Source organism: Rhinichthys klamathensis, unplaced genomic scaffold, assembly GCF_029890125.1.
Source record: "Rhinichthys klamathensis goyatoka isolate OS25496 unplaced genomic scaffold, OSU_Roscu_1.1 h1tg000305l_1, whole genome shotgun sequence".
NCBI lineage: Eukaryota > Metazoa > Chordata > Actinopteri > Cypriniformes > Leuciscidae > Rhinichthys > Rhinichthys klamathensis.
In genome coordinates this window covers 1-13,359 of record NW_026606824.1, presented here as the reverse complement: position 1 = coordinate 13,359, position 13,359 = coordinate 1, and the positions used below count along the sequence as shown (strand labels likewise).

The window sequence follows — 13,359 nt, the reverse complement described above, 5'->3', positions numbered from 1 at the left end:
CAAATCCCCTCATAAACAACAAAGTCTAGACGCGATATAAATGAGAGATTCCCTGTGCCGTGCGGACAACTTCAGTGTTCATGAGGAGAGTTTCAGTGAGAGTGCAGAACGCGGTGAGTCAGTCATGGCTTAAAGCGAGCGCTATTGACAATCTAAATAATAGTTTCGTTTGACTACGGCAGCTGGTTTAGTCCAAAAATGCGCAGTTCTTTGGCAGTCGGGTCTGTTCGAGGTCGGACCACGTTCTCACCACAAACGAACCGCTCCAGAGTTCGTTTGAAAGCGTAGCGAGACCTCCTCTGGTCCGATTTTGGTGCGCACCGGAGTGCGATCGCTGCGTTCACACCTGCCCAAACGAACCGCACCAAGGGGGAAAACGAACTCTAGCGGGATTCAACCCAACTAAATGAGGCAGGTGTGAAAGCACCATAAGGAAGGACACCAAAGTTGCAGATGTGTGCGTGATCTTGAGTGGTTCTTGAGGAGAACCGCCATCAAAGCAGAAGTTCAGGAGTTCAGCATGAGCGGGCTCTGCGCTTACCTTGGAGAACTGAGCGTTGATCCACTTCGTGAAGGTCTTCTTCTGTACGGCATCGTGTTCGTCTGGAAGAGGAAGAGACGTGAGAGAGAAAGTTACAGGGGGTTTGATGGCACGTGGAAGGGCGATATGAGCAACATCTTATCTCACCACAACGATGCATATCACGAGATACTGTAGTTATCTTTGTTGGTAAAAATAATAACAAAGAAGCCAATTACAAACAAAAGGGACTTTAAAATATGACAAAAATATGAAATTAAACAACTTTTCAGGTACAATAGATTTAGTTAATGAGTAGTTAGAAATAGTACAGAAACACTAAATATTGACAGAAATAAATACAACCCGAATGAAAGTGTCCCATTTCCCTCATTAAAGTATCAGTCAGTCTCCCGTCTGCATGTAAACTGACACATTTTCTTTATATTATAGCTGGCCGCACAATTGCAAATACAGCCCAGCATATTTCTGTAGACTTCAAACACAGTTCTGCACATACTGTGTAGATATAATCGTTTCATCTTCCAATAAAAGTGTATCACCACTAACAATGACTTCTGCAGACTTTCCACCACAAAAAACTCTGCAAATGCCATGTGGTGCTTTTCACTAGAGGCCTTTAAACCAGTCGCTCATTGACAATGTTTAAACCGCAAGATACCTTGAGGTGCAAGTCAAGTATGAGACCAATAAGATGCATGCTTGGAACTGTCAATCAAAGCTGACCCACGACAGGAGGAGGCGGAGCCTAACGCAGGATCAAGCCTAAACTTTACAGCATTAGTGTCACAATGTGTCATATATCCCTGTTTGAATCTAAACAGAGCCGGTGTGAGATCCTGTTACCAAGGGACAAGATTCACACACACACACACACACACACACACAGAAGAGTGTTCATAACAAAAATCACTGTGAAAACCAGCTTGAACTCTAGAGGGATCAAAGGTTAAGACCACCAACCTGCCGGGTCGCCTGATCTTTGGTGTGTGTGTGTGTGTGTGTGTGTGTGTGTGTGTGTGTGTGTGTGTGAGGGCCAGAAAGCCAGGAATGCACTGCAGGCAAGAGAGACGGTGTGAAGGAGAGTACACCACAACACACACATAACTCTCTCTCTCACACACACACACACACGTACACAGCCCACCTAGCAGTGATAAACACATCTATCACACACAGGAAGAAACAGATCATCATCACTGTCAACAATGCAGATGTCTGTCACCATCTTTACACACTCTGCACAACTAACGGCTCTGAATGGTCAAAAGAGGTGTCCGGGTAATAGATTATATATTTATATATATTTTTATGTAGTAGAGAATGATGCCTAGTCTTAAGACCATAACATAAATTTGCATTTTGACATTTTCATGAAGTTAAAGGGATAGTTCAATCCTGTCATCATTTACTCATCCTCAAGTTGTGCCAAACCTGCATGAGTTTCTTTCTTCTGCTGAACACGAAAGAAGATATTTTGAAGAATGTCAGTAACCGGACAGCTGATGGACCTCATTGACTTTCATAGTGTTTTTTTTTCCTACTATGGAAGTCAATGGCTAACGTCAACTGTCCGGTTACTGACATTCTTCAAAATATATATTTTTTGTGTTCAGCTGAAGAAAGAAACTCATGCAGGTTCGGCACAACTTGAGGATGAGTAAATGATGACAGGATTTCTGGGGAAATACAATTGTCATTACCATAATGTAAAAAAAAAACCTTCTCATTGCATAATGCAAAAAATACTTATCATTCTCATTACCAAAATGTAAAAAAAAAAAAAAAAAAAACGTATTACTGTAATGCAAAAAAACCTTATTCTCATTATCGTAATGTTTAAAAAAAATCTGTCTTATTACAATAATGTCCCAAAAAAAAATCTCTCTCATTACCTAACTGCCAAAAAAACCTCACCATTCTCATTATTATAATGTAGAAAAATGCATTTGCATAATGCAAAAATAACCTCGTACTATAATGTAAAAAAAAAAAAAATCTCATTCTCATTACCTAATACAAAAAACCTCACCATTCTCATTACTGTGTTGTTCAAAATTGGTAATGAAAAAAATGATCTTTCTCATTAATTAATGCTAAATAACTCCCTACCGTAATGAAAAATAACTCTTATTGCTATTATGTAAAAAAGAAAATCTCATTCTCATTACCGTAATATCAAAAAATCTCATTCTCATTACTGTAATGCAAAAAATAAATATCTCTCATTCCTGTTATGTGGGGGGGGGGAAGATAAATCGTATTCCCATTACTGTAATTTCAAGAAAATCTCATTCTCATTACTGTAATTTCAAGAAAATCTCATTCTCATTACTGCAATGTAAAAAAATCTCATTCTCATTACTGGAATTTCAAGAAAATCTCATTCTCATTACGGCAATGTAAAAAATTCTCATTCTCATTACTGTAATGCAAAAAAAATCTCATTCTCATTACTGTAATGCAAAAAAAATTCTCATTCTCATTACTGTAATGCAAAAAAAAATCTCATTCTCATTACTGTAATGCAAAAAAAAATCTCATTCTCATTACTGTAATGCAAAAAAAATTATCATTCTCATTACTGTAATGCAAAAAATTATCATTCTCATTACCGTAATGCAAAAAAAATCTCATTCTCATTACTGTAATGCAAAAAATTATCATTCTCATTACTGTAATGCAAAAAAAATCTCATTCTCATTACTGTAATGCAAAAAAATTCTCATTCTCATTACTGTAATGCAAAAAATTATCATTCTCATTACCGTAATGCAAAAAAAATCTCATTACTGTAATGCAAAAAAAATTCTCATTCTCATTACTGTAATGCAAAAAAATCTCATTCTCATTACTGTAATGTAAAAAAAATCTCATTCTCATTACTGTAATGCAAAAAAATCTCATTCTCATTACTGTAATGTAAAAAAAAATCTCATTCTCATTACTGTAATGTCAAAAAAAAAAAACTCTCATCACTGCAATGTAAACAAATCTCATTCTCATTACTGTAATGTCAAAAAATCTCATTCTCATTACTGTAATGCAAAAAAAACTCATTCTCATTACTGTAAAAAAAAAAAAAACTCTCAGTGCGAAGCCAAATGTCTCATTCCCAAAATAAATAAATATATTAATAAATAAATGCAGTATATATATATCTCATCACGGTCAGAAACATGCAATGAACACACACATCCTGCTCTATCACACACACAAGCAAACACTTGCCTTTTATCTAAACCCTGACATTCCTAGAGTGACTCTGCAGCCCCACGCTCCACAAACACTGTGTGTGTGTGTGTGTGTGTGTGTGTGTGTGTGTGCGTGTGTGTGTGTGTGTGTGTGATATCTGAGTGTCCATCAAACTACACTGTTCATCGCTCCCTGACTGACTGTAGGCATGTGTGCCATGAATTACACTCACTCAGAGTCCTTTAGCAATCCAGAGACAAGCTGAGGCCAAAGTTCACACAGCACCATCACAAAACTATCATTACGAGACAAATTATCTCCATGATTATGAACAGGGCTCGGTTTAACAGCACTTTCAATGGGTACAAAATTCCCATAAACTTATAATAAAGGAAACCAGAATATTGTATATCACAAACTCATTTAAAAACAACTAAAAATGACAGTTTGTGTTCATTTAGATTGCTAGCTATCTAAATGTGTGCTTGTTTCTGTGCATTTTGATCACGGCTGTGCAGTAACTTCTTATATGAGATATTATGGGACATTCCATAATGCATAAAATTCCCATAATCGAGGCGGTGGATCCACCTCCCCTGTGAACTCCTGCCCGAGCTTGTCTGCGTGAAGGCAGAGCGAGAAACAGTTCAAGGAAAACACTCGTTTACAAAAAAGGAATTCAAAAACACAGTCATATCATAAACAATGTGACTTTTGAAGTAAACGTTTGACAACAACACTCACAAATTCATCTCCAGTCCACCCAGAACATTTACTGAAACTAAACTGCAAAACAACCCAATCATCCTGGTCATGACATCACAAACTCATTAGCATATGACCGCCGACATTTACATGTCCAAACCTCCTCAGACTTCAGCAACTTAGTGAACATGAACATTAGCACAATGATGAACATTATGCTCTGATGAACATTAGCACAATATTACTGCACCAAGCAAGCTCGACGCCGGAGCCAATCACAACGGAGGTCATTTGCATATAAAATTCTTAAAGGCACAGTAGCCAAAATTACTTCATACTAAATTTTCAGCCAAAAGACTATTAGAAATATTGCTGTAAAGCATCATTACAGTCCCTTTTAAAAAGCAAACCGAGTTAATATTTTCGATATTATTATTTAGGGTCAGGGAAACCCAAAACCTTTGGGTGAGAGACTGTGAGCGTTTAAGAGGTTACACCTGCACACTCGTGGAAAACATGCTTGATACGTTTTCTAAACTAGATCTTTGTTGTAATTGATTTTTAGCAGTGAAATCTAACTGGCTAAAACACACTTGGATTAATTAATATATATATATATATATATATGTACATCGGTTGCACGTTTATTTTCTCAACATCATTTATCTACGTTCTTGTTGTCTAATTTATGCATGTCAAATGAACATGTGAGCTCATGTAAATTTAACATGACATTTGTTTTATATAAAAGCTTTTTCCAGTATATGCAGTGGCGTTTTAATAAATAAAGTCTAAAAAAAAATAAACCTGATAAAAACTATGATAAAAAAACTGATACAATTAATCATGTAGAAAATATGAAATGCATGTTTAAAAAATCAACAGCCTCCCCATTGCCCTTTTTCTCAAATGCTCAGTTCTGAAAACACAGTCATACACACACACACAACAACCATCACAACAGATACACACACACCTGTACATAGTGAAAAATACAGTTCTATAGTCACCTACCTCTGAGTTTCATACTGTGTGTAGCCATTGAGTCATAAACCAACAGATGATGGAGAAAAGCAAGAGAACAAAACGAGTTATCCAGTCCAACTAAACATTCCTCTCTCCTCTACACTCACTTATAGTAAAGAGTGACAGAAAACAGAGAGAGAGAGAGAGAGAGAGAGAGAGAGAGAGAGAGAGAGAGAGAGAGAGAGAGAGAGAGAGAGAGAGAGAGAGAGAGAGAGAGAGAGAGAGAGAGAGAGAGAGAGAGAGAGAGAGAGAGAGAGAGAGAGAGAGAGGTGGGCATGCATGTTGTGCTCCACTGGTAGAACACACACACGTCTCTGTGGAGCGGCATCCCAGCATGCACAAGAGCGAGAGCATGACCGACACTGTGGGTCACCCTGACAACCATATGCCAGGTCACCGTGACGACATAAGGGAATGTGATGGAATGGAATTTTGGAACTTTAAACTTTCTTTGAAGAATAACTTAGAAAATCTAACTTTTGTAAAACACTCCCCCAGTCTGCCATTGGTCTAGAAAGTCCCGCCTCAAACACACAGCATTGGCTGAGTCAATGCATGTTTTGATTGCTTTGTACTTTTATTATATTATTATAGACTTTACCACTGGAATATATGAATTCATATACACATTAGTGCATATACATATATATATATATATATATATATATATATATATATATATATATATATATATATATGCACTAATGTGTATATGAATTCATATACACATTAGTGCATATACATATATATATGCACTAATGTGTATATGAATTCATATATTCCAGTATATATATATATATATATATATAGACATATACACTGCCATCCAAAAGTTTTGAATCGGTAAGAAAAGAAGTCTCTTCTGCTCTCTTCTTCTGCTTCAGGCTGCATTTATTTGATTAAAAATAAAGTAATATTGTGAAATATTATTACAATTTAAAACTGCTGTTTTCTATGTGAATAGTAAAGTGTAATGTATGTGTCACATCATGATCCACATGATTTGATGGTCAAGAAACATTTCTCATTATTAGCAATGTTGAAAACATTATTTACATTTTTATTTCAGGATTTTTTTTGATGAATAGGAAGTAAAAAAAAAAGCATTTATCTGAAATAGAAAGCTTTTGTAACATTAAACACTACCGTTCAAAAGATAGGGGTCAGTAAGTTTTTTTTTTTTTTTTTTTTTTTTTTTTGGGGGGGGGGGGGGGGTAAATAAAAGAAATCAATACTTTTGTTCATCAAGGATGAATTAAACTGATCAAAAGTGACAGTAAAGACAATTATAATGTTACAAAAGATTCTATTTCAAATCAATGCTGATCTTTTAAACTTTCTATTCATCTAAGAATCCTGAAAATGATACAGACGTACACTCAGATACCCGTTACCACACACCCAAAACACATACACTATTATACACACAAACATGACAAAGACACACACACACACACATCCAACAATACCTCAACTGTCATGATCACAGACACACAGAACTGTCCAACACACAGACTGATGACTCTACAGTCTCTAAATGTGTGTGTACAAGCGCAGCTTAAGAGTATCCAGAGTCGAATTGAAGCTGAAACAAAAAATCAGAAAAGTGCAAAAGCGTTTGCTGAATCAGGAAGTAAAAGAGTGCGCGCTTACCTAACAGGGGAAAAGAAAACTTCTTCCTCTGCTTTCTGAAAAAGCTGCGCTTTCTCCACGGCAACCACTTACTCATGTTCATAACGTCTGCTCCATAAAGTGGGAGAACGAGAGGAGATATACTGAGGAACACAACATGCAGGAACTCCAAAAGATGTCTGAGAAGAGTGATGCTGCGGAGCGCAATGCATGCTGGGAGTAAACAGAGAGAACCTGTGATGGGTTCCTCTCAAACCGCTGCCTGTCAATCAAATGCAGTTCACATCCTGTCAGAGTGACACACAGACATCTGACAGAAACACACACAACAAAACACTCAGAAAAGAGAGTAAACACACACAGGGCACTTGAAGCAATCTTTCTAAAAATAACATCAACTTCCCGTTTTCTTTTTTTAAACAAACAGACGACTAAAACGTTTCTTACTCTCACACACAGACTGGTTCCTAGATGAAGTCATGAAGAGACTACGGCTGCGTCTCGAAACCTATTGCTCTGCCTAGACATTTTAGCAAGAATAGCTACACATCTCAGATCCTTGCATGCTCACACTGGCTAAAACATATCCAGCTACAGTAACCACAAAACCAAGCATATTTTGGGGACCTATTTTATATTTTAAAACCACAGATGCAGAAAATCCCACTATGCATAGCATTTGGAGGCCATTACATGGATAAAAGATGGATTGGCACAAAACTAGCAAGCTAGTAACCTCAAAATCTTGCAAGATAGCATATTAGCGAGTAGCCTGACTAGAAAGTGTTATAGGCACAAAACTAGCAAGCTAGTAACCTCGAAATATTGCAAGATAGCATATTAGCGAGTAGCCTGACTAGAAAGTGTTATAGGCACAAAACTAGCAAGCTAGTAACCTCAAAATATTGCAAGATAGCATATTAGCGAGTAGCCTGACTAGAAAGTGTTATAGGCACAAAACTAGCAAGCTAGTAACCTCAAAATATTGCAAGATAGCATATTAGCGAGTAGCCTGACTAGAAAGTGTTATAGGCACAAAACTAGCAAGCTAGTAACCTCAAAATATTGCAAGATAGCATATTAGCGAGTAGCCTGACTAGAAAGTGTTATAGGCACAAACCTAGCGAGCTAGTAACCTCAAAATATTGCAAGATAACATTAGCGAGTAGCCTGACTAGAAAGTGTTATAGGCACAAACCTAGCAAGCTAGTAACCTCAAAATCTTGCAAGATGGCATATTAGCGAGTAGCCTGACTAGAACGTGTTATAGGCACAAACCTAGCAAGCTAGTAACCTCAAAATATTGCAAGATAACATTAGCGAGTAGCCTGACTAGAAAGTGTTATAGGCACAAAACTAGCAAGCTAGTAACCTCAAAATCTTGCAAGATGGCATTTTAATAAAGTCACCTAACAAGAAAGAGCCATATGCTAAAAAACTAGCAAGCTATTAACTTCAAAACCTTGCTCACTAGCATAGCGAGTCGCCTGACTAGAAAGTGTCAAAGGCCCAAAACTAGCAAGCTAGTAACCTCAAAATATTGCAAGATAGCATATTAGCGAGTAGCCTGACTAGAACGTGTTATAGGCACAAAACTAGCAAGCTAGTAACCTCAAAATATTGCAAGATAGCATATTAGCGAGTAGCCTGACTAGAACGTGTTATAGGCACAAACCTAGCAAGCTAGTAACCTCAAAATATTGCAAGATAGCATATTAGCGAGTAGCCTGACTAGAAAGTGTTATAGGCACAAACCTAGCAAGCTAGTTACCTCAAAATATTGCAAGATAACATTAGCGAGTGGCCTGACTAGAAAGTGTTATAGGCACAAACCTAGCAAGCTAGTAACCTCAAAATCTTGCAAGATGGCATATTAGCGAGTAGCCTGACTAGAACGTGTTATAGGCACAAACCTAGCAAGCTAGTAACCTCAAAATATTGCAAGATAACATTAGCGAGTAGCCTGACTAGAAAGTGTTATAGGCACAAAACTAGCAAGCTAGTAACCTCAAAATCTTGCAAGATAGCATATTAGCGAGTAGCCTGACTAGAACGTGTTATAGGCACAAACCTAGCAAGCTAGTAACCTCAAAATATTGCAAGATAACATTAGCGAGTAGCCTGACTAGAAAGTGTTATAGGCACAAACCTAGCAAGCTAGTAACCTCAAAATCTTGCAAGATAGCATATTAGCGAGTAGCCTGACTAGAACGTGTTATAGGCACAAACCTAGCAAGCTAGTAACCTCAAAATATGGCAAGATAACATTAGCGAGTAGCCTGACTAGAAAGTGTTATAGGCACAAACCTAGCAAGCTAGTAACCTCAAAATCTTGGATGGCATTTTAATAAAGTCACCTAACAAGAAAGAGCCATATGCTAAAAAACTAGCAAGCTATTAACTTCAAAACCTTGCTCACTAGCATAGCGAGTCGCCTGACTAGAAAGTGTCAAAGGCCCAAAACTAGCAAGCTAGTAACCTTGACACCTTGCATGTTAACACATTAGCGAGTAGCCTGAACTCGAGCAGCCCCCCAAAGACTGCACTGGTGGGCATCACAGGTGTGAAGTGCATTTTTAAAATGTAGCAAAAGAGCCACCTAGGCACTATTTTGGGCTTCCCGGGTGCAAAAATAATGTATAGGTAGACCACATGTTCTCCAGTCATTACTTGCACCAGAGCACCATCTGTTGTGTTCCCATCGGACACGGATGACTCGTTACGGTTTGGGCAGGGCAGAGTAAATATCCGAGTCACTGCATGGGGTCTGGAAACACATGGCCTATGGATTCATTTGTTGACTCTGCTCTCCTCTGACGTGTGGCGAAGGTCAGGATGTGCTACGAACAACTGAACAAACACACACACACAGAACAGGAACAGAAAGAACTGCAGTTTTCACTTTCATTTTCACTTTCCAGTTTCTGTGAATGAAGGACACGAGGGTTATCTCGCGTGACGTCCCTGACTGTAACGAAGGCATTTTGCTGACAAAAACGTCTAGGTTACATGAAAAATGAGTAAACATGGTTCATTTACATATACTAGCAAGATTATTTGGAGAGCTTTGTGTTAAGAGTCGGACTGAACACAGCAGCAGGGTTACAGTGAGGAAGGGTGTGGTGAAGTTCATCTGGACTGAGCAGTGGTGCATGATGGGACTCACTTTACCCTAATAACACACACTACTACGCCCTCGTTGTCCCTCCCTTCTGAGAGTACGCGAGAGGAGAAATGAGTCCAATGCTCAGAAGAAAACTAAACACTAAATCTGTCCAATCAACCGCCCTTAATAAGTACCAACATCTCCATTTTATATTTTCCAGCGCCGACTTGCTGATGTTTTCTGTTATGCGTTTGATTTTCTAATTTGTGAATATCATTTCTCATTTCAGGGAGCAGTTCAGGTTACACAAAAGTCAATATTTTGCCATCATTTACTCACCCTTGTGACATTATAAACTGGTATGACTTGATATAAATGCACTATAAAAGTTATTTCCCCTCCGTCACGGCTCTCCAATCTCATGCATGTTAGTGCATATTCAAACATGCAAGATCCATAAGAGACATACAGGTTTGGAACAACATTAAACTCAGAACTGCTCTTCAACTTACTTAGATGTTGCATTTAATTATTTTTGGATTATTCAAATATATAATAGATGTAGTAGCATAATAATTTATCCTAATGTAATTAATAGTTCATATTATTTCATAATAAATCATCTGCATGTCCTCATAATGTAGGGGGCGTGGCCTGAAAACACACAATATAAAGACTTCGGGTCTCATAATCAGGGCTTCACATTCAGCAGTGGCATGAAACGCAATTTTATACATTTTCAGTTGTAGTCTTTTAATAAGGCATCTGAAATAATAAACTAAGTGCAATCTAGTGTTGTCAAAAATATTGATTTTTCCATACATATCAATACTAAATATCTGAGACGCTTATAACACTAATTTTGCGCAGAATAGATACACAATACCAGCTACTCTCTTTCTCTCTCTCTCTCTGACAGCGAGTGACACACAAACCCGCCTCCACTCACTCACTCGTGTCATTTGATCCAGATAAATATAGTTGGTGTTACACACCCAAAGTGCGCATAAAGCCGTCTTTTAGCACTAAATTTAGTTATTTTCATTGTACTTAAACAGTCAAATACAAAAAATAATAAACAGAGCAATTCCAAGAGGGTCCTCACACCATCGGTGCTCGGGCCCTAATGATGGCGAGTATTCACGCAAACACAGTCAGTTATGTTTTAAGTGAATGTAAACAGTTGAGAAAGAAAACGCATGTGTAACAGTGTAATGGATATGTGTGTCAAGTCTTAAAGTGACAGCAGCCTAATATAAACGCTGTTTTGTTTACCAGATTTTCCCCATGGTATCGATGTCAGAATTGTGGCCAGTGAAAATGCTGAGTGGCTCGTAACTTTGGAAAGCCACTAGCCACACTGGCTGGAGAGCAAAAAAACGTTAATGTCAAGCCCTGCCGCTGTGTCGTGTGTGTGTTGACCTGCTTATAATGTAGTTCAAACCAGCACACACACACACACACAGAATTTACATATTATCCAAAGCAGAAGTTCAATCAAATCTGGAGTGTTATCTACCAAGTTCACTGGCCTTTAGAACAAATGAACTGTGTGTGTGTGTGTGTGTGTGTGTGTGTGTGTGTGTGTGTGTGTGTGTGTGTGTGTGTGTGTGTGTGTGTGTGTGTGTGTGTGTGTGTGTGTGTGTGTGTGTGTGTGTGTGTGTGTGTGTGTGTGTGTGTGTGTGTGAAAATCATTGTGTGAGCTGAACATTTAGAGAAAATGTCAGTGTGTAATATGAGTTGTGTGTTGGTGGAACAGCCATTGGAAAACCGCAGTGAATCATTTCACATACCCTAATCTGTAGCCATTCAGTGGATGTGAAATCACACACACACACGTTTCAAAACTTTATTATTGTATACATTTTTATACTGTTATACAAATGAGGATGTCTCCAAAAGGAGGTTTTGTCAGGTTTAGCTCATTTCTGGGTACAACTTTGTCGGTACACACACACACACACACACACACACACACAATCTCTCCATAATGACAGCTCTGAATATAGACTTTCCCTTTCTAAGCTCACCACACCCTCCTCAGATATTCTCTCTCACACACACACACACACACACACACATATGGGTGGTGACATCAGTTACCATGAGAGAATGCAGGAACGTTTTACTTCTCTCCATTTCTGCGGTCCTTCCCTTCTTTCTTGTCTCTCCACTGAGTCTTGCACTCTTATTAGTGCTGTTTACCAAGTCAAACATCAGCGCTACAACTGCTCACACATATGGTAGTGGTTTGACCAAATCCTAAACCCCAAGTAACTTCAAGGCCTGTTCACACCAGACGAATGTTCGGTGAAAATAATAAACATCTGAATGGAGAAGAAGTGTTCAACACTATATTACAACACTCAGCCATTATAGGCACAATCTATATCTGCACTACAGAAAATTACCAGGAGATTACAATTTTGACAGTATATTGATCGTTTCTGTTGCGAAGGGTGTTGTGCAGCGATACACAGATCTGTTCGGTGAAGCTTTATCGCTTTATCGTACATAAAGCGCCGCTATTGGCCGAGCATCAGCATCAAGGACAATCCGTTTCATAATAATATCTATTTCAAAATGAAGTGGCCACTGAATATAAAAGCTGCTTGCCTCTCAGTGTCAGACGAATAACACAATTCACTCTGATCTACATTTTTCACATAGTGACGTTAAGCGTGCACACACACACTCGCACACACACACACACACACACACAGTCATGATGGAGTTTAATGAGGCCCAAAACAATAGGCTGTGCTTCCTGCTTCTATTACTACTGTTTCCCATTCAATAATATCCTGAATACATCCTGGTCACACACACAAGCCGTCCAATGACAGCAGCAGAACAGAGAGAGGTGTGTGTGTGTGTGTGTGTGTGTGATGAGATCGCCTTGGGTGAATTTCCTTTATTTGCTTCCATGGTTTTCCATGGTTCAAGGTTTCGGGTGACACACAAACACATGGTGTCCGTTTCACAAGAACAATCTCAGGTAATAAGGTCACCGAACTCTCGGCAGGGTGTCAAAAGCACGATCTACTGGGTCAATCTTGCCCTTTTCCCAGCATGCTCGGCAAAAAACCCACAGTCAGACGGGATGATACTGAGATTGTCTGAGATATAAAGTTATAAAGAACTATAAACTCAC

General features: G+C 38.4%; 1 protein-coding gene across 4 annotated transcripts in view; it reads right to left on the bottom strand.

Annotated features, from left to right (window-relative positions):
* The window catches only part of utrn (utrophin), a 231,614-nt gene extending 224,327 nt beyond the window's left edge, over window positions 1-7,287 (bottom strand). For 3 of the 4 annotated variants that reach the window (XM_056270677.1, XM_056270680.1, XM_056270678.1), the window contains exons 1-2: window positions 7,121-7,287; window positions 542-603 (exon numbers count right to left, since the gene is read on the bottom strand). In XM_056270677.1, the coding sequence (XP_056126652.1) occupies window positions 542-603; window positions 7,121-7,202 (144 nt within the window). In that variant the 5' untranslated portion in view covers window positions 7,203-7,287. Of the gene's footprint in view, window positions 1-541; window positions 604-5,455; window positions 5,565-7,120 lie in introns of those variants that run through there. The other variant, XM_056270679.1, reaches the window with a different exon arrangement.
* Window positions 7,288-13,359: the final 6,072 nt, after the last annotated feature.